Here is a 24895-nt window from a genome sequence, read left to right as displayed (position 1 = left end):
ACTCTGATTTGATTTAACCCCAGTCTTTTGTTGAGGGAAATTTCCTGGATCTTCTTACAGATGAGACAGGGGTTAATGACATTAATGGGGGCATTTGTCAGCTGAGGGCTTTGAAGACTAGAGAGTGTAAATTTGAATTAAATGATTCAGACATATTCAATATGGATTAATTGATCTGTAATGAAGTCACATTTCAAATTAATGCAGATTCATTCCTCCTGTGCCTACATAGCCTTGGATATCACTTCTGGAAATTATACTGTGAAAACTGTTTTTGCTAATTGAAGGGCTGAATAGAGAGATCCAGACATTCACTGGGCCTTCCCAGGCTCCCCCTCCTGATCTACCCACAAGCTGAGGAGGAGCTGCATATAGCAAGTTGCTTATTGGATGATCCCACTCCCCCGCTTGTGGTCACAGCTGAAGCAATAACAGGCAAACCATCAAACAATTGTCAACATGGGTATATATTAGATGAATGTTGTGAAGGAGCATAGTTGGCTTAATTCAGCCGTTTGGCATTCCGTTTGCAAGTTTGTTGGTAGGGCAATAACACCACTCAACACTGAGATTTGGGAGTAAGTTCCAGAGGGGTCATTTTAATAGTCTGTTGCAGCAGAAACATTAAAAAGTTTTGACACGAGCTATTGTGAACTAAGAGATGCCACCTCTTAGTACCTGGAATAACTGTTGTAAGAAATTTGGTGGCATTTCAGATCTCCAGTGGTCTGTCGTACAAATATAATTCAGTAGATGGTAAAAGGCTCCTGGCTTAGTCTTTGGCTTCTTCTGCACTAGAATTGTAAGCTTCATCCATCATGCACCACTTTCTGGTAAAAAGAGATGTCAGTAAATCCGTAGTGACATGTTAGAATGCTGTTTACGCTCGTGCTTATGGGAAACATATGTTGCATGATTTCCCCCCAAGTGCTGTGTAATTTATATCTTGTAAAGGCAAACAACATCCATTCATGCAGATCTGTGATATTTATTCAAGGGCCATTGAGGAATATTCTCTCAAAGCTTTGATTGGCCTGGTTAAAGTTTGCCACAAAATGTTTGCACCTCCCCCCCCCTTTTTATAACAGTCATTGCTTTTGTTCTCTTCAGTTTGAGCCCCCAAGTTGGAACTCTTACATCTCACAATAAGTTTTGTTTCGCTTGCTTGTGTTGCAGAAAGGCACATTTTTTTGTATCTCCCTAAGATTGCTGAGCTATTGTACATGAAGTGCTTTGAACACTCAAACAAATTAATATATAAATTGTTGTCATAACAACCTAAGGGTGCAATTAAAAAGCTTAAAATCACGATTTTGGGGTTAAAGGTAAAGATAAAGGTACCCCTGACCATTAGGTCCAGTCGCGGATGACTCTAGGGTTGCGGCACTCATCTTGCTCTATAGGCCAAGGGAGCCGGCATTTGTCTGCAGACAGCTTCCGGGTCATGTGGCCAGCACGACAAAGCCTCATCTGGCGAACCAGAGCAGCGCACGGAAACGTCGTTTACCTTCCCACCGGAGCAGTACCTATTTAACTACCGTATATACGTGAGTATAAGCCGACTTTTTCAGCCCATTTTTTGGGCTGAAAAAGCCACCCTCGGCTTATACTCAGGTGAAGCGGGCGGCTGCAAAGGGACAAGCGGCAAGAAAGGGATCCTTTCTTGCTGCTTGTCTCCCCTGCCCTGCCGATCCCCCATCTGTGCCTGCTCTCTGATCCCTCCTCCTGTGCCTGCTCTGCGCAAGGATCGCCTCCTCCTCCTCCTCCCGTCCCTTTTCCCCGAAGGGGAACAGAGGTAGCGACGGGGGCAGCGGGAGGACAAGTATCGAGCAGGCGCGCAAGCCGGCTCAGCCCCAGAGAGCCTGTTGCTTTTGCCCCCATCCCATCCCAGCTCAGTCCGCCATAGAAACTGCCCACCCTGAAACTACCCACCCCTGAAACCTTCCCAGAATCTGCTCCCTTAATTCCTCCCTGAATATGCCCCCTCCCCCTGAGCCCTCCCTGTAAAGAGACCCTTTCTTTCCAAGCCTTTTATTGGTATTTATTTTTATTTTTGAAATTTACCAGTAGCTGCTGCATTTCCCACCCTCGGCTTATACTTAAGTCAATAAGTTTTCCCAGTTTTTTGTGGTCAAATTAGGTGCCTCGGCTTATATTTGTGTCGGCTTATACTCACGTATATATGGTACTTGCACTTTGATGTGCTTTCGAACTGCTAGATTGGCAGGAGTTAGGACTGAGCAACGGGAGCTCACCCCGTTGCGGGGATTCGAACCACCGACCTTCTGATCGGCAAGCCCCAGGCTCAGTGGTTTAGACCACAGCGCCACCCACTGTGTTTTCCCAAAAGCTCAACTATTTGGGTTTGTTCCAAAAAAGAGCTTAACAATTTTGGGGCCTTTCTAAAATTTGTAGGTGCTTTACTTTTTGGCAACCCTAGTTGGTACTATATAACTAGCAGTGATGACAGAGGCAGCAATATAGCTTAGTTGGTAGAGCTTGAGGCTCTTAATCTGAGGGTTGTGGGCTCAAGCCCCACGTTGGGCAAAAGACTCTTACCTTGCAGGGGTTTGAATTAAATGACCCTCATGGTCCCTTCCATCTCTACAGTTCCATGATTCTGTGATAGGACACAATTATTATTATTTTTAGAAGATTAGTTTAGATTTCACCCTACAATCTCAGTGTATCCCTGGTGGGAAGACTTTCTGCCCTGTGATTAATAATAGCTGAATACTGCTTTCATTAAGTGAAAAGCCTTCCTTTAAATAATGTTAGCATTCAGAGATGATTTTGCTCTCCCAATTTCATTTTTAAAGAGTGGGCATAGTTTACTTCAAAGCCAGAAACCAGTCAAGATCAAGGGTCACCTGTGTTTTCAGAGAAACCAAATGAAAATTGTGCAGGTTGTGGTGGGCACACCAAATCTCATTAAAAGGTTTTGTTTGAGTTTGCAATTCTTCATTTCTTATGATTACTTTCCAATCCAGTGGATTGAGCCATCTGGAGCATTAGCAGAGCAGGCAGAGCAAATAAACTAATGGAAGTCTGTGACAATTTTGCAAAATTGTCATCACAGACTTAAATGTAACTTATTAAAAATGTCCTTTTAAAGTATTCCGATGGGAAGACATCCATCTCTAATGTTAGTACCCACTAAGAAGATATAAAATCCACACCCACCCACACTTTACTGTTGGTAGCAGCAGCAAATCAACTTGTGTGTAGTGGCGCAATGGGTCGTTGTGTCTACCTGTGTCTACCTGTTAACCAGAAGGTTGATGGATCAAGCTCACCTAGGAACAGCCGTGGGCGGGATTCTATGACAAAATGAATCTTGACGCCTGCTGGTCTGCCATTGACTAGAGGAAAACTATGTGAATGATTTGTGGCATGCTTTGAGTCACAATTTATGTTTGAGTCACAATTTCTGCCTGGAAAGCTGTCTGTGGACAGACGCCGGCTTCCTCAGCCTGGAAAGCAAAATGAGCGCAGCACCCCATAGTTACCTTTGACTGGACTTAACCATCCAGAGGTCCTTTACCTTTCCTTTCCTTTACCTTTTCCTGAGTGAGGGCTTTTGGCTCAGATTGTTCCCATGGACATGAATGCAGTTCTAGAACATCATTATGCACGCATGCGCACACAGACATTTTCTGTTACTATTTTACACAGGCAAGCATGCATGTTGTTGGATTAAACAACCCTCGTCATTTATGTTGTTGTTCCAGTTTGCAGAAAGACTGACCATTAAAAGATGGTGTTGATTTCCCTCTCACCCCCACCTTGTCTCCGGCTCTTGAACGTTCCCGAGTGCAGTGAAGGGGAAACCATCTTCTTTTCCACCCCAGAATCACAACCTTTCAAGCCGGTGGCCCATAAATAGTATAGATCCACAACTGGATTTATTCAGGTTATCTCCCCTCTTAAAAATCACCATGAATTAATGCTTGCTCTGTGCTCTGAAGAATAATAATAAAAAACACGAGGACCTTGTGAGTCAGCCACTGATGCACAGGCACATTTAATGTTTCTAGGTAAATGGTATCTGTGTCTCTCAGCCATCTGTTCTCTATATTATGACGTATACAAGGCTGACTGATCTTGTTGGCTGAGTCATCTTGTTGATGCTGCCCCTGTAGTTTCAGGTTGTTTCAGTCTGATAAGTGCTTCACACATTGAGCTGGTGGCATGCAGTCATTTCAACACTGGGGCAGGCTCCAATAGTGACAGTCTTCTCCCTGCCCCACAATAACCAGCCCTGGTGTGAGTTAAAAAGGCCAGTGGGTCTTTGAAGAGCACTGCAGTTGTAGTTCTAAGTTCCTGCACTCAGATAGACTGCTCCTGCTCAAAATTCTTACTGGATCCTCCCATCCAATGTTGCTGCTCAGTGTTATTTGTCTCCTTTGCCACAAGCAACGTGAAGCGTTGGACCTCAGACATGAGGGCTACTATGAAGCCACAGAGGTCCCTCACCTGGTGCCCGCATTAAGCTTAGGAAAATAATAATATTACATGAGAACCCAGGGCAAAAGAAGTAGCCTTTGTTCATCTAGCTCAATGTTCTTCTACAATGGCTGGCAGCGATTCTCTTGGATTTCAGACAGGGAGTTTTATCCCAGCCCTACCTGGGGATTGAACCTGAGACCTTATAAATGCAAAACCGACACTCTACCACTGAGCTATGGCCCTTCCCCAGTGGATGATGATTGTGGTTGAGCACAGTCACCTTCAAGACCTATGTCAGTTCACAACCGAACCCAAGGTGGGTCCCTGCTGCAGCAGTCCCATTGCCTAAGTGCTGGGTGACTCATGATTCTGCCACCATGGCAGCAGGGACACACAGCAGGGACACAAATGTCTTACAACTGGATTGATCTCTCTGCTGAGCATGCAAGACTTTACAGCATTGTTTGCAAAGAAAGTGCTCTATCACTGAGCCTGGCTGGTGCACATGCCACGAACCCGTGGTTCTAGTCAGCTCCTGGTGCCTCCATGCCAATCATATGCTTGTGAGATGCTGCATAGACGCTTCTGTATACATTTGGTAAATTGCTTGGTGACTCATAATGTGTCAAATAGGGATGGGGTGGTGTGGCGTTCAATTAAGTGCACCTGTAAAGTTGAATCTACCCAATCTGCACTTTGTGAAACAATGCATGCACCAAAGTACCACCATCCTTCAAAATTAATACACCCCTGAAATTTGCAGTGCAGTTCTCCAGTCCACCAACATGTGCAAAAAGGCATATATTAGGGGAAAGTGTGACAGGAAATTGCTTTGCAAAAAGGTGTATATTGGGCCGATTGCGTACAAAAATGTGTATTTTGAGAGAATTTGCACTAGATTCATAAGAATTTAATTATTGTTATTACAAATTGCTGCAGGATTGTGGGGAACCGAATTTAATATGGGAAAATGAGAATTTGACAGAATTAAAACTGACAAATTCAGCCCTGTTGTCAAGGAACTCAAATTGAACAAATAAACAATAGCGTAGCCCCATCAAGGGTGATAAGGGAGACAAGAAAAGCTCTGATCTTTTCTCTGTCTTATGAAGAATGAGACTTAAATATTTTAAGGCCTTTGACCCTAGAGACCCAGGTTCTAGACCCTTTGTTACTTGGTCTATAGCAGTCTAAATGGACACACACACCCCTCGATGTTTTGGACTCAACTCACATCAGCTGCAGATTATAATACTTATTATAGCAGCAGCAGCAGCAACAGTAGTAGTAGTAGTAATAATAATTTATTTACACCCCGCCTATCTGGCTGGGCTTCCACAGTAACCTGCTAGAGTGCACCAGGTTGGTTAAGGCTGGTTGATAGGGTTACCTATGGCAAGTCATCTTTTCCCTCAGCCTAAGCTACCTCACAATGTTGTGTGGATAAGTTGTTTGGTGGTGGTGAGGTGCTCTCCTGAACTTCTTGCTGGGGGAGCAAAATAAAAGCAGCAAATCTTTTATTCCACAGGATTATTCTTTATGTGTCTAGAAATGGTACACAAGAAGTTCTGCTGGTTGAGACCAGCATGGCTAAGCCCATTCTTTCTACTTTCCCATATCATTCTGCTCAGCTTCTTGTATGTTCGGTAATGCACTATTCTTTTCACTTTTGCATTCCGTTCCCTGTGCTTTTGTTCCATCTATTTATCCTGCCTACCCACCCACCCACTACTTGCCATCAGCCATGTGCACTCTTTCACGCCCCCTCTCTGTGTGCAAATTTCAAGATGATCTGCGTTTGCATAGTCGCTTGAGAGCTAGTCATTAGGGACTCAACCATCCACCTCACCATTTAAGCTAAGGCATAAAGCAGGCCTACAGAACTTGTGATTCAGGAAGCTGCATGCACCAACCATGCTGGTGAGCTACATGATAGCTGCACTTTTTTTTCTGGTCCCCAGCAAACTGCAAAAAAACAAGAGCTCTTGATGGGCCATCATAGATGGCTGGAGCTTGGTAGGTCACAAGTTCTGTACACCTGGCTTAGAGCCAAGGGGCCTAAAGCTTCTAATCACAGTGGAAGCTTGCAGGAGCTTGCCTTTTGCTTCCATACTGCTTGCTCCAAATTTTGTTTAGCATGATATATTTTTCCATATAGCTCTCAGCAGGGCTCACCACAAGCTGTGAAGTGGAATAACCATTCTTAATTATATACTTTATGTAAAGCACCCCCAATACAGTAAAGCAGGGATGGCTAATATGCAATCCTCCAGCTGTTACTAGATTACATCATTTACCACCCTGACCAGGAGTCATGACAGCTCAGGCTGAAGGGAGTTAGAATCCACCCCAGCAGTAAGGAGTGCTGTGTGAAGGTCACACTTGAAGAGCCAGACTCTTTGCCTGAATATAAATTTATAGCCCTGAAATGTTAGCACTTCAACTGGGATGCTTCATTTTGGAGACATGGCCCTATGTTTATTAACAGTGACTATCAATGATACATAAATGGTGTGCAAATAATTCATTGCTGTTATAAGAAATCACAAGCAAATAGGTCACTGGATTAGTTAAGCCTAGTTATCAAACTTTAAATTATCAGATTACAGAGTTTTCAAACAAGTGTTGTGAGAAATCAATCTCTTGGTGGTAATTAGGTTGAAAAAAACTATCAATCTTGATAAAATCGAAAATTCTTTCTAGTAGCACCTTAGAGACCAACTGAGTTACTCAGTTGGTCTCTAAGGTGCTACTAGAAAGAATTTTCGATTTTGTTTTGACTATGGCAGACCAACACGGCTACCCACCTGTATCAATCTTGATGTGACTGTACACTTAGGCCTTGGAGATAAAAGTATTATTAATGCCAGCCAAACTTACAAACAGTGAAATGCACGCAGATGGTAATTTCCAGGCTCCTGCAATTTCGTGTGATTGTGCCTAGTACAACGGAGGACAAGGAATAGCTGCTTGACTCCTATGCTCTTCAATCTGCCATAGCAACAGGATTGTTTAAACAACATTGCCCAGGATTGGCAGAACAATTCAAGGTGCAGAACAGAACAAAATGTCTTGGAACGGGAATGCTCCCCCCCCCTTTGCCTTTCTATTTTGTCGCTGACCTCCATTGTATACTCACAGACAAAACAGGTTGGGGAAGTATTAGCTATGTGAATTTGGTGACCAACCAATGATGAGCAAAATGGATTGCATTGAGAAACCACACAACAAGGTGTCATATGCTCCAGTTTTACACTGGATAGACCACCCTGGTAAAGTGGGGGCTGCTGTCAGATGCATGCCTGCTCTCTCGCCTGTGTGCAATGTAGGTTTTGAGACATTATCTTTCAATGTAAAACAGGACTATAACTATGAATATCTAGGATAACTACAAAAATCTAAGAACCCTTTGCTGTGCTTGTCTGATCCTGCATTCCGTCTCTGACAGCAGCTAGCCTACACAGCTCACAAACAGTGCTTTGATGTGCTTTGAAGGTACATTGTGTATGCAGGCTAGATCTTGCCCAAGCTGGACTTCCCAGGTACAGGCTTGGTGACCCCCACCCAAATGGACCAGGCCTCCACTAACTTCATTCATGGTGTAGTAAAAATGAAGAGTGGCAACAACACATTACAATGCTAGAATACTAAATACTGCAACAACAACAACAACAATTTATTATTTGTACCCCGCCCATCTGGCTTAGCTTCCCCAGCCACTCTGGGCGGCTCCCAAACGAATGTTAAAACAATACAGCGTTAGATATTAAAAACGTCCCTAAACAGGGCTGCCTTCAGATGTCTCTTAAAAATAGGATAGCTGCTTATTTCCTTGACATCTGATGGGTGTTCCACAACAATAGCAGTTCATCATTTGTAGTCATGTTTCAAACGTATCCTCTCAGTGATGTATGCTAATAACTTGGTGGGCCATCAGCTGCAGGCCCCCCCCCCAATTCTTGCATATTACACATACCTTTAATCCGCCACTGGGTACTGATGTACCAGGTCTACAGCCAACAGTCTCTAGCCCAGGACTTTCCAAACTGTGTCACGACATCTTAGTGTGTCAACTATAGTGTGTAGGTGTGTCATGCGAACTCTCCCCGTGCTCCTCCCGTGGCTGGAAAGAGGTTAGTTTAACATCTGGTCTGCTAGTAAAACTGAATTACTGTGTCGCAAAATGTTGCAAAACTGAATTACTACATCGCGAAATGATGCATGTCTAAAAGGTGTGTCACCAGCATGAAAAGTTTGGAAAGCTCTGCCCTAACCCGCCTAAAAATAAAGTTATGAAGCAAAACATGCAGGTCCTCTTCTAAGTGATTTCTGTAAGAAGAGCCTGACTGTTCCCACCTATTTTGTGTTTTTGACTATGGAGTGAAGTCAGAGCTGTGACTGACGAGTGAGTTCTGTGTTAGGAAGAAAATTAATATGGTAAGCCTGGGTAACAATATCATTAGGATTTGAAAGAAGGTACCTGACCTAGAATACACTCAAAGCTCACTATGACGGTGCTTTGGAGAAGAAGACATTATTCAACCTGTATTTCAGGAAAACCTACCTACCATTTCTGAACTTCTCCTTGAGAAGCTCCTAATAAACTTCCAAGTTGGCAATGGATTCCCAGCAACAACCCTTGAAAACTACTGCACTAGTGAATTCAGCTGTTGCACCTAGAAATGGCAAATAAAGGTGAAACATAATTATTGTATGCACAACCCTGACAATACAGCACAGCACATTATTTCTGGGCCTAAGGAGAGGGGGATTTATGGAAGGTCTAAAAATATACCAAGTCAATCACCACTTTAATTCTGTGCATCAAATCTTAGAAAGCATTTTATTATTCGATGCTCAAAGGGGGGAAAGACTGATTAATATGCTAACCCTGGGGAATAATATAGTGTCACCATTAGGACTTGAGAAGGTTACAGACCAGCATTTGTGGCCAGTCAATGATCTACCATCCAATCTGAAATTGCAAAACAAACAAAAAACTGATCAGCGTACGAGGGCATATCTATTTTCTTTGTGCAAACAACCACCGTAAATGGTCATGCGTATTAGGTGACCCACTAGTCTCATCTGTTGTCGCTGATAAAGAAATCAGGCAAACTGGATTGCAAATACTCAGGGCACTGGTGGTGTATATTGGATCTCCGCCACCATGATTGCTACTTGCTACCACTGTTCAAAGCACCTAGGAGAGGGGTATTTTCAGGGAAGAATTAGTGCGCTGGAGTGCTTGACCCTTCCCCTGTCTATTATTTCTGCTTTGCAACCCTTATCCAATTTTGCCTTAGAACATGCATGACAGCAGGAGTTGGGAGTGGGGAATGGCTGGGGAAAATGGGGTGGAAGGCGTAAAGTGCTGTTATGGTCCATTCTATCTTCCTTGCAAATTCCTCAACCACTACTTCCTCATTAGTGGCAAATATAGGTCTGAGAATCCTATACTTGCTGCAATGTGTCCAGTTCTGCCCTGGTAGTAGTGAGAACTGGGAAAAACCCTGAACCAAACCACAGCTTCTGGTGGTGCTCATTCCCAAGATTTCCAGCACCTTGGGTAATTATCAGAGATATCCTCACTCTGTTTCTCATTTTCCCAATCTTAAGTTCTTCACATTTCCACATCAATTTGATTTTTCTTTTCTTTTTAAGTCCTCATGAAAATTCACCAGTGTTTTATTGTGAATTTCTGATAATAAACACATTTTTGTATGAATTCGTTCCTAATATGTATACATTTATTTGCAAAGCACTTTCCCCTTAATATAATGTTCTTTTGGTGCTATTTTCGCTGAATGCACACTTTACCTTAGCATATGCATTTTTATACACATTACGTGGCTGGAGAACTGCATTGCAAAATTAAGAGAAGCGTGAATTTCAAAGGATGAGTGTGTTTCGGTTCGCGTATCATTCTGAAAAGTGCGAGTTAGGTCCACCTTTAAATGCAAACTAAATTAATTTCCTCCCCCATCCCTAGTAAGTGTGGCTTACTATTAGTAAGTTTTGCTCAGAACAGTGTAAATGAACTAACCCACTCAAAAAGGAAAAACAAAAAGCAAGCGTGGAGCCAAAATCAATCCTATGTGCGTATGCCAGGCCCATTGACGTCAGTACTGCACAAGCTCTTCTCATGTCACAATTTTGCCCTTTAAACATCTATGCTTGAGTGCAAGATTGCTAAGAATAAAATCTCAAATGCTTTATCAAACATTTCCCTTAACCTTTACAAGCAAACAGGTTTTTAAATGGTCTTGAGGAATCTTGTAAATAGATATATTTAAAAATATGTGCAATAGATTATTAAGCCTGGAGACTAATATAAACTGCGATTAGCTTAATTACACAGCAAAATGTGTGGCAGAAAGAGAAAACAACCAAGGTTTGCATCAAATGTGTTCCGAAATGAAATTCAGGTCTGCTTTTCTGTAGCTCTTTCCAGACAATAAATAACCATTGTCTTATTCTTAGCCATTACTCACACTTGTCTTGATCTATCTGTAGTAGCTAGATGAGTAAGAGTTGCACAACAGCTCAGATGTGACCTAACATGTTTTCGTCTGATGTCTTCCAAGTATATATTCCATGGGGGACAATAAACTAAAAGGTAGCATGTTTGAAAATAGATGCAAGCAAATGAGCATATTGTAAAAGATACAAATATTGACCTAATAACAACTAACCTATTAATACTATATAACACAAACTGCACATTCAATAAATAAACAGTTAGGCTGCAATCCTAAAGGAATGGAGAACTGAATAGTAGATAGACCACATCATTGAGTGATAAACTGTGAGGGGAGAGTGGCGCTCTTGTGCTCCTCCACAAGAATTAAAAATATTTATCCATCTAGCAATCTGAGGGTTGCCAGGGATAGTATCGTTCAGCCTGGGTAAACAGGAACATTTTCAAAATCATATTGAAAGTTAATAATGATGGAGACAGACAAACCTAACCAGGGAAGGCACTCCAAAAATGGGGAACCACCACTGAAAAGGCCCTGTCACAGTTCAACACCAATTGGGTAGATCTCAGTGTCAGGAGCACCAACTTTTCCTCATAGCATGGAGTTTGTGGCTCTGTCTTTTTGTGTTTCTGGAATGAAAAATTTACAGATATAAAACTGCTGTAGTGACAGGGCAAGCTCACTTTGTGGAGGTTTAAATAATCACATAGCACAGAGGAGAAAGGAGGTTCAACCAGGAGATCTCATTTTGCAATGGAGTACAGAGTGCATGGAGTTTGCCCTCCGCTCAGACATTTGCTGTACCGTGACAGAAATATCTTGAACTACATCTCTAAAAATAGAGGAACTTCAGAAGGTTCTCTTAACAAAAGCTACAGAAAGAACATTCTCAGATTCTCTCGCCTGCCTTGTTGAGAGTAACATTATAAAATCCAGAAGGGTCAAAATAAGCTAAGCTAAGGTCTCAGAATGAGAAGAAAATTCCATATCAGTCTGTTGAAGCACAAAACAACAAAGCTTTCAGGAATTTTCAAGACTAAAAAAATGTATTCTGGCATGAGCTATTGTATGCCAGTGTCCACTTCTTCAGATGCATGAAGTCTTGTATAAGGGACTAACCAGAGCTGTAGTTAGGCATAGGGTTTATTGAGTAAGATTTCCTAGTTATAATTCTGTACTGACTTCCAACACTGCTTTTTACACTGCAGTAAAAAGCATGAAATTATAATGGAAAACTCCCATGATTTTTTGAGTTAACAGAGTTGCAAACTGATTCCACCCCCCCCCCAAAAAAAACCACAATATGGGGATAGAAAATATAATGCTAAATGTCCAGTATATTCCACTAGATATCCAGGAGTGGCCTTTACGTCATGTGAAAGGTAACATAAAATGCACAGTTCTCAGTCTCAGGCAGAAGACAGAAAATTACAAGTGCCACTGATAATCCTTTAAATATATCAGAAATATCAAACTTCCTGAAGTCTTCCAATGGTTTTTCAGAGTATGTCCTGTACACACTTACACGAGAGTAAGACCTATTGAACTCAGTGTGTCTTACTGCTGTGTAGGCATGTGTCTGATTGCATTGTTAGGCACTTTTTGAGTTTTATCTCACTTCAACTGCTGAAGGAGAAAGGTGCCATTTAAATGTATTTAATAAAACCTGAACACCTATTCAATGTGTTTCAAACCTTAATCAGGGAAGCAAACTGTTATTAAGAAGATGCTTTGCTACAGTATTCTAGATTTCTCTGGGGAGCAGCCAGCTAGCCTTGAAATGTGTCATGTAATCAGTGAGGATTTATTATTATTTGCACCTTGGGGCTTGTCACTTTTGTTTTCTCAAATCATCCCTCAGCCACAAACTCACAAGATGGTATTAAACAAGCTAGCATCCTCTCAGCCTCTTTTCCCCACCTGCAACCCGGGGATAAAATACAGGTCTACCTTACAGAGCTGTTGTAAGCATTGCTGCGATAATATACACAGATCAGTTTGAAATGTCAAAAAAACAGCAATAACACCATATTATTAAAAGGAAATTTTGTGCCACAGTCTTAATTCATTTTTTGTTGCTGTTGCTTGGGGGTTTGGCTAGCAAGGCTTTAAAGAAATTGTCTTCCAGGTAAGTTACATTTAGGGACACAGGATGAAGGTGGAAGGTTGGGACGTTGTTTCGACCATAATTGTTCAGGTTTACAGTATATTCTTGTAACTTATGATATTGTGAGCTGACCAAAATGCTAGCTAGTGCTGCTTGGATGAGTTGGCACCACTGTCTTTGTCATTTGATGTTATTGCCAAATAATCACTGCAGCATTATAATGGATGGTGAAGGACAAGTTGCTCCGAAGACATTTTGATTACTACCATAGTTATTAATAATAAACATTTAACAATGGGACGGGACCTTAGCTCAATGGTATAGTACATGCTTTGAATGAAGAAGGTCTTAGGTACAAGCTCCGACATCTCCTGGAAGGTCTGGGGGAGTGTCATGTCTGAAACCTTTCAGAACCAGTCAGTCAGTGTAGATACAATACTGAGCTGGATGGACCAACTGTCTAACTCAGGATAAAGTAGCTTCCCACATTCCTAACAGTAATAGCAACCTTCTTATAGCAACAGTAATATGTTAATATATGGTCCCAAATGGTTACAATAGTATGGGGATTGACAAACTGCTGAGGGAAACTAGTGCAAGAAGTGACTAGGGTGACACTACAGTACAAATATAACCTTAGCCATCAGAGATGCTCATACTTTTTAAAGAATTTCTTCTCAAGGATCATAGTGCTTGATGTCAGAAAGACAGCATGATCTTACAGTTCAGGGCTGTCAGGCTGTCTGGTTTATAGTGACAGGGTTTGCTCTTTTAGGTAGCACTTTCGGAATCCGGCATAACAGACAAATTTCAGATGAGAGTCTTGGTTAGTGCATTCAAAATGAACGAATATGAGACCAAAACAAGGTTTTGCTACAAACTAACATCACCTGTTTATCAGAGGTAACACTGCAACAATCCTAGTGGCTCCAACCAACTTCCCAGATTTTTAGATTTTCAGATTCTCAGGTCAGTTGCTGGTTTTGTTAGTCTTACTCTAAGGTTATGTCAGCAACAGTCCGATGTTAAATAGAGATCCACATAGAACAGTTCACACATTAATGAGAACATGAACGACAATTCTTGCAACTTATTTAATCTGGTTCTTATTAAACCTAATGATATAAGTGGGTAACTGTGGCAAAATTCTAATTGTAGGTGTGTGGGAGCAGGAAATGTAGAATGGGACACCGGCTTGTACAGAAAGTCTGATTAGCTGTCAAACTATAATAACACGGATAGATGGATGACATGTTCTCCTTTCACAGAAAAGTCTTGCAAGAATGAAATCTTGGCTAACCTTGCTTCTTTGTTCATATTAATATTTGCATGTAAACAGGCTGATAAAAAGTCATTCAGGCTGCTTTCCAAACAAGGAAACTACAAGTTCATTTTATGTAGCATGAAAATTGGCTGATTTAAGCAAATTTGCTATGCACATACTTAAACTTCATCCATTGTCCCACTGACCTCTTGCAGAGTGTTGCAGTGTTTCAGAGACAGGAAAACAACAACAGGTGATTTGTTTAATAAGTATGCCAACCATGTTGTTAGTGAAGAGCCCCGTTGAGAGGACTTGAAGCTGAGGAGGCTTATTGTACTTAAGCTGTTAAGGTGCTTTTGTACCTTGAAACAGAAAGGCCACCCCACACATTGAAACAGACTTCTGCATGCAGATTGTTTGCACTAGGCTGCAAGCCATAGTCAACTAAGCACAATGGAGCTGGAGTACAACGGGACAGATACTGAAGGAGAAGCTCAGGTTGTAGCCTAGTAGACAATGGGAGAGTTTGGCCAAAATGTTAAATTATGTTTTGGTGTTAGAAGGATGAGCCACAGTTTACATGCTGCCTCCCTCTACACTTCCTCCATTGTGGTCCTAAGGAGGAGACTGGAAGCTTCCGCTTCCATGTTAGATTAGCCACACTTTAATGTTTCATCCAACCTCTAAACCGTGGTTAAACTTAACCAGTTTGTGGACACAAACCAACTTCTTACCCTACGGTTTTAAGCCGACTTGTTTCAGTAACCTGTAGTTAAAGTTAACCACCATTTGTTGGGTTCAAAAGAGATGGCAAGTTGTGCGTAACCAAAAATGGAAGTGAAAGCTTCTGAACTTCTCATCTTGGCCATGTCAGGGGAGGAAGGGGAGCATGTAAGTCCAAGGCCTACCAAGGCTTGTTCTTGTATTGCTAAACTGTGACTAACAGTCACAAGCAGCTGTTACTGTTTTATGGGGGAGGTTATTGATGTGCAAATTGCAGTGTTACTGATGCTTTTTAGAGAAAAGGATTAGTTCAGCTTCTGCGTGGAATATAACTTGGGAAGAAAGGAGATGATGTGAAAACATGGCTCTGTTGTGACACCGTTAATGAAGGCTAATCGAATAGCCCCTGTAACTGAGCCTGCTGCTGTGCTTCCCAGTCTCCCCCTTCTTTTATGAGTTTCTTGCAACTGAGCTGTGAAAATTTGCGCTCAGTTAACACACAAGAGCTGAACCGCCTCCAGGGAACAATGGAGCTAATGCACATATTTTTAAAATAGTAACCATATAAATACTTGGAACTACTTAAAGTGGCTTAACATTAGATTGGGTGGTGGTGGTGGGGAAACAGACTACAGTAGTTACTTCACTTTTAAGAACGTTCAGCCAAAGAAAATCATATTGTTCTTTTGTAGAGGCAACATAAGTTTCATACCTGTTCTTTAAAAATTATTGTTCCTCCTTTAGCGTTCTCAGCAGCAGCAGAGAGGTGATCAAATCAAGCAAGGCTCCTTTTCAGAACAATTCTTGCAGGAGGAGTTGAGCTTACTGTGGAATAAGTTCAGTTCAAGTACACTTGATAAGAGTCAGATGATGCTTGTGGAAAAATATTGCTCTCTTTCTAGTATGTAGAGGAAGGCAGCCACCATTTACATTGCTACAAATCTCAGGGTAAGTATTAGGGTGTAACCACATGTGCCATTAAGGGGGTTGTTATAAACTGCACAGTGTGCATGGAAGTTTGCAGTTGCAGGCCAAGGCTTTGGGCTTCCCTCTGTCTCCACCGACTAGATTAAATGAGGACACAGCACACTTGTCCTGATCCCCTGGCAAGCTATTTGGCAGACAAAGTTCCACATCCAGAAGCCAATCGACACAGCAAAGTTCCTTTTCCCAAAAGCAAATCCATATGACGAAGTTCAGAAGCCAATCTATGCAGGCCAAGTGCAAAGATCAGGAAACACAGTCTGGGGTCAGTCCAAGTAAGCCAAGACAGTAGTTCAGCAGTCAGTCTTGAAGTAGAAACCCATGAAGGTCCAAGGAGAATCCCAGGCGAGGTCCCTCAGCATGGGCAGTTGAGCAGACACAGTACCTCAGCCCTGCTGCTTTCTTATGCTGTGTCTGCTGATTGCAGCATCTGGGCTTCATGAAGCATGTGACCTTCACCTGCTCTCAGATTGCCCCAGCTGAGGAATCACATGACTCCTTCCCCACCTGGCCAACTAGTGAACTAGGCTGCAGGCCCTGGCCTGCCGCTGCTTCCTGGAGTGCCCTGTCCACTGTTCCCTACGCCTTAGGACCCGCCATGTTTGTGGGGATGGATGTCTCTCTGTGTCTGGCGAGGGGTCCTGCTGCTTGGCTTCCTGTGCACTAGCCCCTGCCCCCTCATCATCCTCTGTCATCCTGTGATTATTGTCTACAACGACCTCTCCTTCCCCACCCCCAGCTTGCTCCTGTGTGACCCACTCCCAGCTGCATCCCTCGCCAGAATCCTCTGCCTCCTCCCCGAAATCCTGCCAGATCATGACAACACTTGACCAGGAACCGATAAGGAAAACCAGGTAGGGGTTCCAGGTGCAGGTTGTTTAAATACACCAACAGCAGACCTGAGGGAAGCCTGGCTGCTTCATCATTCCTGCCCCCAAGGCCAGCCCTGCATCCAAGCCTACCTGCCACTGGCCAATCCAAAACCTGATACGTGGAGAGGGGATTATGCCCCCCACCTGCTCAGGTAGGAACCCAACACCCAGAACTCCCTGTGGTGTAGTGGTTAAGAGCGGTAGACTCGTAATCTGGGGAACCGGGTTCGCGTCTCCACTCCTCCACATGCAGCTGCTGGGTGACCTTGGGCTAGTCACACTTCTCTGAAGTCTCTCAGCCCCACTCACCTCACAGAGTGTTTGTTGTGGGGGAGGAAGGGAAAGGAGAATGTTAGCTGCTTTGAGACTCCTTCAGGTAGTGAAAAGCGGGATATCAAATCCAAACTCCTTCTCCTCCTCCTCCTCCTCCTCTTCTTCTTCTTCTTCTTCTTCTTGTCGGGTGCTGTGGGAGCAGCTGCTGGTGAACAGACTTCTCACATGCCACTGGATCTAGGTGCACGTGGATTAATGTGGTCAAGGAAAATAAAATAAATTTCAAATAATTCTATTGCATCCAAAGGGAATTAGCAGACTTATTAAAAATAGGTATAAACAACACACTAACAACATAGCCTAGTTTTAGAAGAATATGCAAAAAGTTAATAATCATCATACAAGCTATCAGTTCTAAGAACATGCGCTAATACACATAGTATAGCTGGAATGCAGTGAAATCAATCAGGGAAAAGGGAAGAGAAAGAAATTTGCTGAGACTAGGCAGTGGCACCCACTGGGATTTAAGCCAACAGGAGGGAGACCTGGTAGAAGTTCATGGGGGCAGCACAGGCAAGGAAGTCTGTATAATTTATGATGGGGGTAGATTATATTGGTGTAACGCACCCCACCCCAAACTGTGCTTAGAAGCTGGGCTACAGCTGCCTGAGCTGGCCTCAGCCTGGCAAATTAAGCCTTTAAAATATAGTTTGGCTTACACCATCCCCTTTTGCCTGTGTAATTTCTGCTGGGTTGCTAGGTCATTTGACTGAGTTTGGAATAGCACTGATTCTTCTGCTGCCCCATGCTGCCCCCCCTTCTTTATTCAGGACTTACCCTGGCCTGAGCTCATAAGTTGGCTGAGCTGGGATGGAGGACTTACACTGACATATCTCTGACTGATCCAGGAGGAGGGACATACTTTGTTTCTTTGAAGGTGCCTGAAACACTTATAAAAGCCCCGTTGAATTCTAAGGCGGAAGTTTCTTTTTGGCTTTTCAAATGCTCCAAGTGAAAAGTATATTTATATTCTATATACACAGCATTAGGATCCTCACATATATACAATTCTATGATTCTATGATCACATTTTTAAAAAATAGATGTATTTGTGGTGTGCCAATTTCCTTGACTGCTAGGTAACTCTTGATTTGAAATGACATAAATTAAAGCTGATTTTTTTTTATTGACATTTAACTGTAATGAAAGGGAGTACTGATGATGCAAGAATAAATATTTTCTCTGCATGAGGGATAACTGTAAGACCTACATAATTTAGGAATCTCGTCTTGCTAGATAATTTTGCATAATCATTTTAGTTCTATGTAGATGCGCATTAATGTCGTAAAATACAGTATAAGCTTAGCGGAATAGTTCGGTGGAACAGATTTGCTGATCATAATCATCTATATTAGCAACACCAAGAAAAATGAACCTTGTTTTTCCCATGGTGTTTGTATTTTTTAAAAAGTCAAGTGAAATTGTGACTAAAAACTTGCCTCATATATAGGCAACTGCCATACAATATACTGTTAAATCCACATATAACCAGACATGCATAACGCTGATGAATTTTTAAACTATCTTAGTTTATCACTGATTTTAATTTTTTAAAATGTTTTAATTAGTTGTTTTAAGTTTTTTTTACCATTTTTAATTGTTTTATTATTTTTGTAAACTGCTTTTAGGTTTTTACAACCAAGCAGTGCATAAATTTTACGAAACAACAGTAATAATATATGAAACACATAAGATAATGCATTTTATGAAGTCGGCATTGTACCTCTAAGGTGAAAATCGGAAATGTTGACTTCCTGATGTTAAGCTGGAGTACTTGAATTTCTTTAGCTCCTCTGAAGTCACTATGATTAAACTGCTTTAAATACATGAACAGCAGATTAACTGATCTGTCTACTTTAATTTGACTTGCCAACAGCTTTGACCAAAATATTCTCTCCCTAGGTTCATATCTGAAATGTTCTGATTTGAGTGTCTACTTTGTGGTAAAAGTGGCCCCTGAAGCTGACTTAGTAATTTTCTAACATGTACCTTCCCGCCATCTTTCCATTGTGTAATACATCGTCTGAAAAGTACAACAGAAACCTGATTCTGTGGCCACCACAGAAATGACAAGCCCAAAAATACTCGGAGATGTCTCGTATGTGTGCATTATGCCTTTAAGGGGAAGGTGGTGTCACCTCTGCTGTGAAGTGGGTGGACAAGTTTGTGGTGACTTAATACCCATCTTTGGTATTGCCTGTATTCCTTATTCACAACACAGGGTTATGCAACTGAAGTTCTAATTGGAATTTACAATTAGAAGAGAATTTTAGAGCTTTTTTGCTTAGCCAACGTTTTGCTGTACATTTAGTTCATGAACTACCCCTCTCCTCCCAACTATATAACTTGCTAATGTATGTGCAGGAGCTGAGAAACATTGCATGGAGGGGGTACCAAATGGAGCAATGACTGAGAAAACTTCAGGACACATGCAAAAAGTTGCTCTCTCTGCACCAGCCACCCTAAACATTTAAATGCATGACTTCCCCCAAGCAATCATGGCAACAGGAGTTTGTCCTTCAAAGAGCTACAATTCCGAGAGCCCTTAGCAAACTACAGTTCCCAGGATTCCTTGGGAGAAGCCGTGTGCTTAAAATGTATGCTGTAGATGGGACACAAGGGTGCAACCAACACATAGCAGGCCTCAGAGGTAAAGAAAATGCACAACAGGAAATCCATGAGCAAAGTTCAATAGCTAGATAGGAACATACCGGTAGTTGAGATTTTTGGATTTTAAGCTGTTTTTACATGCTTGTAACAAATAAGTAAATCGAGAATGTGGAATAAAATGCTGCATTGTTTTTTTACTGGGATGCAGAACAAACTAACGGTGTCTGCAGCACAGGGACAATTTTTGTAGGCATACGCAAATTTGTCAATTTAAGTTTTTCACTTTATTATTTTTCCAGTCTTAAGTTCAGTTCCCCATTTCCACACCAGTTTGCAATTTTTTAGTTTTTTATTTAAACAGTTTCCAAATTATTGGAAACAATGAGAGGGTAAGCAAAGGGATTAAACTATGCAAGCTCTCCTTGATGAGAGAGATCTGATGCACCTGACAGTCCCAGGGATGTTCTCCTGGAAGCCATAGCTTTCCAGGGCCTATTTTATTCCCTCTATGTACATACAGCGCTTGAACATAATAACTTGAAAATGTAGGGAAACCCAATGCAAACTGCTATCAAATCTACTGCCAGAATGTAGGACCTGTGCAGAGTAATAATAATAATAATAATAATAATAATAATTTATTACTTACACCCTGCTCATCTGGCTGGGCCTCCCCAGCCACTCTGGGCGATTCCCCACAGAATATTAAAAACAAGGTAGAATGTGAAAGTCCAAATGAAATAAGCAGGCATTGAATAATTAAAGTGAAAGCCCATGTCAACATGTGTGCAATAAGGTCAGTGTGGTACAAGGGCCTCATTTGTGACCACAGTGTCCATGATAAATATTTCTTTGACAATGGGAAACAGACTATTTCCAGTTCTACAATTTTCATTTTGTATTCCATGGAGCTTACTCCAAGGAAAGTGCACATATTACTGCAGATATGGGTGCTCTTGGGGAAGCAAACTTTTCTTTTCTAGAATGTCATGCATGTTTAAAATATGGCAGCTGCATTTTAATTATTTTTCACAATTTTTTCTAGGTTCCGACATTGTTCAGTGGTTAACAAAGAATTTATCTATAGAAGACCCAGGTAAATATATTGTTTTTGTTTATTGAACGCTATCCCCTTTGTACTTTTGGAAAGCTGTCTAAGCTTCCTGTTGTTCCCATTATAAATCATAACACCATGGAGGATAGTTTCAGAGAGTTAGAGGATTCCAAAATCTGTGATCACAGTAGGTTTTTAAGAAGTGGCACTCTGTTCTCGGAAACCTCTGCAGGAGCCATTACCTTGAAATATTGAGTCATATGACAGTTTCCCACAGGAGTATCAGACCATTTGTGCAGGTTCCATGGATGGTTGGAAGGGGTTCATGAGAACTTTGCACCCCTGTGAAAATTCAACTGACTTTTAGGCTCCCTTTCCTTTAGTGTTTGCAATTGTAATATTTAAACACAAGGATGTGGACTTCTCACATTCAGCCTTGATCATGTGTTTAGGGTCTTTGAACATCAAGCACCGAGTGTTCCCATAAACAAGCATCTTCAGTCTTAACAGAATCATGAGATAGCACAGGTAAACCCTTTAAGCAAGTTTATTACATCAAAACCAGAATTAGAATATATTTTTAAAACGTGTTCATTGAAACAAACTTTCACCAGCAACATGCTAAAAGCAGGGATTTATTGAGTTAATCATTCATGCTAACAGTAAGAGTACGGTACATAGAAATAAAATATAGACCGACAAATGCAGAGTGATAACACATTTTATAGATGCATATACAGTCATTACTCCACCTTTAAAAATACCTTAAAGGAAAAAGAAATCTGTTTTATCTCACCACAAGCAGTTCCAATGCAACTAGCCTTGGCTTAAGTAACTTTATATATGTATTCTCTTGGGGACAAGAAAAACACTTGAGAATATAGAAACTGAACAGGGCAAGGAGAATTTTATATAGCAATACTACAAAAAGAAAAATGTTGCAAATCTCAGTGAGGTGAAGAGAAAAAAGAATGAGCTTGAATATCAGAAGCGTCATATCTAACAATATTGGGCTGGTCCCAAAGGTTGCCTTTTATGAATGGAAGTAGCCTCCATTAATGAAAGAAACTCTCACAAATCGGAGGAATTTTGTGAGTGGAAGGCTCTCTCCATAAGTTGACTCAATTTTTCTGCTTATAATTTGTCTGTTGTTTGACAGGAAGCCTAAATTCATTTCTTCAATAATAAATAAGGCACAGTGGGTCAGTGCATTTGGCTGCTAACCAGAAGGTTGGTGGTTCAAGCCCACCCAGGGATTATTGTGGGCAGGATTCCTACATTGCAGGGGGTTGGACTAGATGACCAGGGTTCCTTCCAACACTACAATTCTATGATTCTACCTTTGGCTCATTTGATGCAGATGAATGACATAATAATGGTCTTCTCAGGGGGACAAGTAGTGCTGGGGGGCAGACATCTTTTTAATGCATGTTTGTTTGTTCCATTTGAACCATGTGATATACCGGTAAATCATCTTGAAGTGATTTAACAATGAAAACATCAGTGAAACATACATAAAGCAAAATAAAAAATAAAAAAATTCCTTCCAGTAGCACCTTAGAGACCAACTAAGTTTGTTCTTGGTATGAGCTTTCGTGTGCATGCACACTTCTTCAGATACGTGCTTCTTCAGGTATCTGAAGAAGTGTGCATGCACACGAAAGCTCATACCAAGAACAAACTTAGTTGGTCTCTAAGGTGCTACTGGAAGGATTTTTTTTATTTTTTATTTTGTTTCAACTACGGCAGACCAACACGGCTACCTACCTGTAATAGATAAAGCAATTATGCATATAAAAATAATTTTTACTAACAGTGCCACTGGAAACAGTGCCACCCTATGGCTTAGCCCTGTTTCCATGGGGCCATTCTGATACCATTGAGGACAGCTGCTGGTCTGCTGCTTATTGTGGTTCCAGCACCATGTGGTGGCAAAACGTTTTTTGAGTAAAAGAGAGAGACTGTGAAAGCTTCTATTGCCTTGTGGAACATGAAAAAGGTTAGAGTTTTCCCCAACTTACTACAAAAGTCTCCAGTTTCCCCTGCCAGCTAACGGCCCTGTGGAAGTGGAGAGGCAAAGTTTCAGACCATCAGAAATTATAATATAAAGGGAACAAATGGTTTTGCAGTACCTTAAGGACTAAGCATTCTAAAGGACTATGATTGTCTACCATGGCTTAGTCCTAAATGCTCACGCAGCAGAGCAGAGTGTCCCCATTTTCACCTTTGAAATGGTTGAGAAAATGTGTGCAGCTTGGTTTAGAACTTTTGTTAGCTTCTATAATCCCACATAATCTCTGGTAGGAACAGGTATAAATCCTTCCCGCTTTATTTCATTTTTGTCGTGAGAGTGATTTGCAGAAGTGCACATATAATGTAGGAAGCCTCAGTTATTTGTTACATGTGAGCTCCTGCTATTCTTAGGACTGCCTACCTGCGACTCCCTGTGCAATTTGACATCCATTTTCCCTCAGATTAAAGTAAATGGGAAACCCGCTTGGAATTTAGCAAACGGAATGCAAAGTGTGAATGCTATTTGCCACTACTCTCTTTTGCCGCAATGACCTCCTCCTCCTCAACCAGCAGAGCTGGTTCTGAGTATAGAAAAGCCTTCAGATGGGAATTCGCTAGTGGGTGTCAATGAGGAATGACTTTGCTATTACAGGATCTGAGGGTACATTGGATGGCATGATTGCGCTTATAAAACCAGCTGTGCTGCGAACATGGACCAGGTACTAATGGCACCAGTACAAAGTCTGTTTCCAGGTGGCACATGGTTCCTAAATGGGAAGCATTGACCGGGTGTGGGCAAGTTGTCAGTTAAAACACTGCTTTTATATCACTCATTCCTACCCCTTCCATAATCCTGCCTCATTTCCCCCCCTCCTTTGCCACTCTAGTCATTGGCCAATATGAAATTCTTTTTGCAGTTACCCTTGTGGAGAAAACTCCTTTCAGGACAGTCTCTTAGAATATTATTATTTATTAAATTTATATACTGCCCTTTATCTGAAGATCACAAGAAACAGAAAACCTGTTTATTGAGCTTTAATCCTGATTTGTTTTCACAAAGTTTGTGGGGAGGTTAGCTGATGTCTGTTATTTATTGAACATTTGTTATGATTTGTTCGCAGGGAGATTAGAATACGTTGTGTCAAGCAGGTGTTATTCCACACTTCCTAACACGTTTTCTTATCACTTTCTGTAAAGCAGAAAGTCAAAGGGTGTGTGTGTTGTTGTTGTTGTACAGGAGTGTCAAAACAACTTTGACTTCACAACCGGAATATGCTGGTATGTGATTGAATCCTACCGAGGAATGCTTTGATTGTGTTTCCTGCTTGGCAGGGGATTGGACTGGATGGCCCTTGTAGTCTCTTCCAACTCTATGATTCTATGAGTAATAGCACCTAGAAGCACTCATAGTTTCTATCTTGCACATGTGTCCTGTTCATGCTAGGTTCCAGCTTGGGCGTGGCTTTGGAGTCAATATTGTATACCTACGTAGTACTTCAGAACAGGGCATATAGTGCTGCTGGCTTTTGGAATTCCCTCCTGGTTGGAAGTGCAGTTATCCCACACACTAATGACAACAGAAGGTGTATTCGTTCACTCAGCCTTTGGGGATATAACTGTTATAAAACTGCAACAGTTTTGAATCTGCAGCAGTTTTGAATCTGTATTTGTATATGTGAATGATTTCTGTGACATAGATGTTTTAATTTTTGTATGTGTTTTATTTTTGTTCTGGCTTCCATGAGAGGGAGGGCAATGTGAAAATACTACTACTACTACTACTACTATTACTACTACTAATACTACTACTATTACTGCTACTGGTGATAATGTGTAATGTGATTGAAGCTGGTTTTGGGCCAGAAAACTGGGTTGTTCAAATGTTACCAGCAAAGTAAACCCATTTTGTTGGCCTTGCATTAATTGCCTGACTTTCAGTCTTAGTTTTCCATCTGTAAGCAGTTGCAAATGACTGTTGGGAAAGTGGACACAATAAATATTGTG

At 41.5% G+C, this 24895-nt stretch overlaps 1 protein-coding gene across 5 annotated transcripts in view; it reads left to right on the top strand.

Annotated features, from left to right (window-relative positions):
- The window catches only part of RGS7 (regulator of G protein signaling 7), a 134035-nt gene that overhangs the window by 64071 nt on the left and 45069 nt on the right, over positions 1-24895 (top strand). For all 5 annotated transcript variants that reach the window (XM_033144349.1, XM_033144350.1, XM_033144348.1 and 2 more), the window contains one exon: positions 20870-20920. In XM_033144349.1, coding sequence (XP_033000240.1) covers positions 20870-20920 — 51 coding nt within the window. The remainder of the gene's footprint in view (positions 1-20869; positions 20921-24895) is intronic.

Source organism: Lacerta agilis, chromosome 3, assembly GCF_009819535.1.
Source record: "Lacerta agilis isolate rLacAgi1 chromosome 3, rLacAgi1.pri, whole genome shotgun sequence".
NCBI lineage: Eukaryota > Metazoa > Chordata > Lepidosauria > Squamata > Lacertidae > Lacerta > Lacerta agilis.
This window is presented reverse-complemented; position numbering and strand designations above follow the sequence as displayed.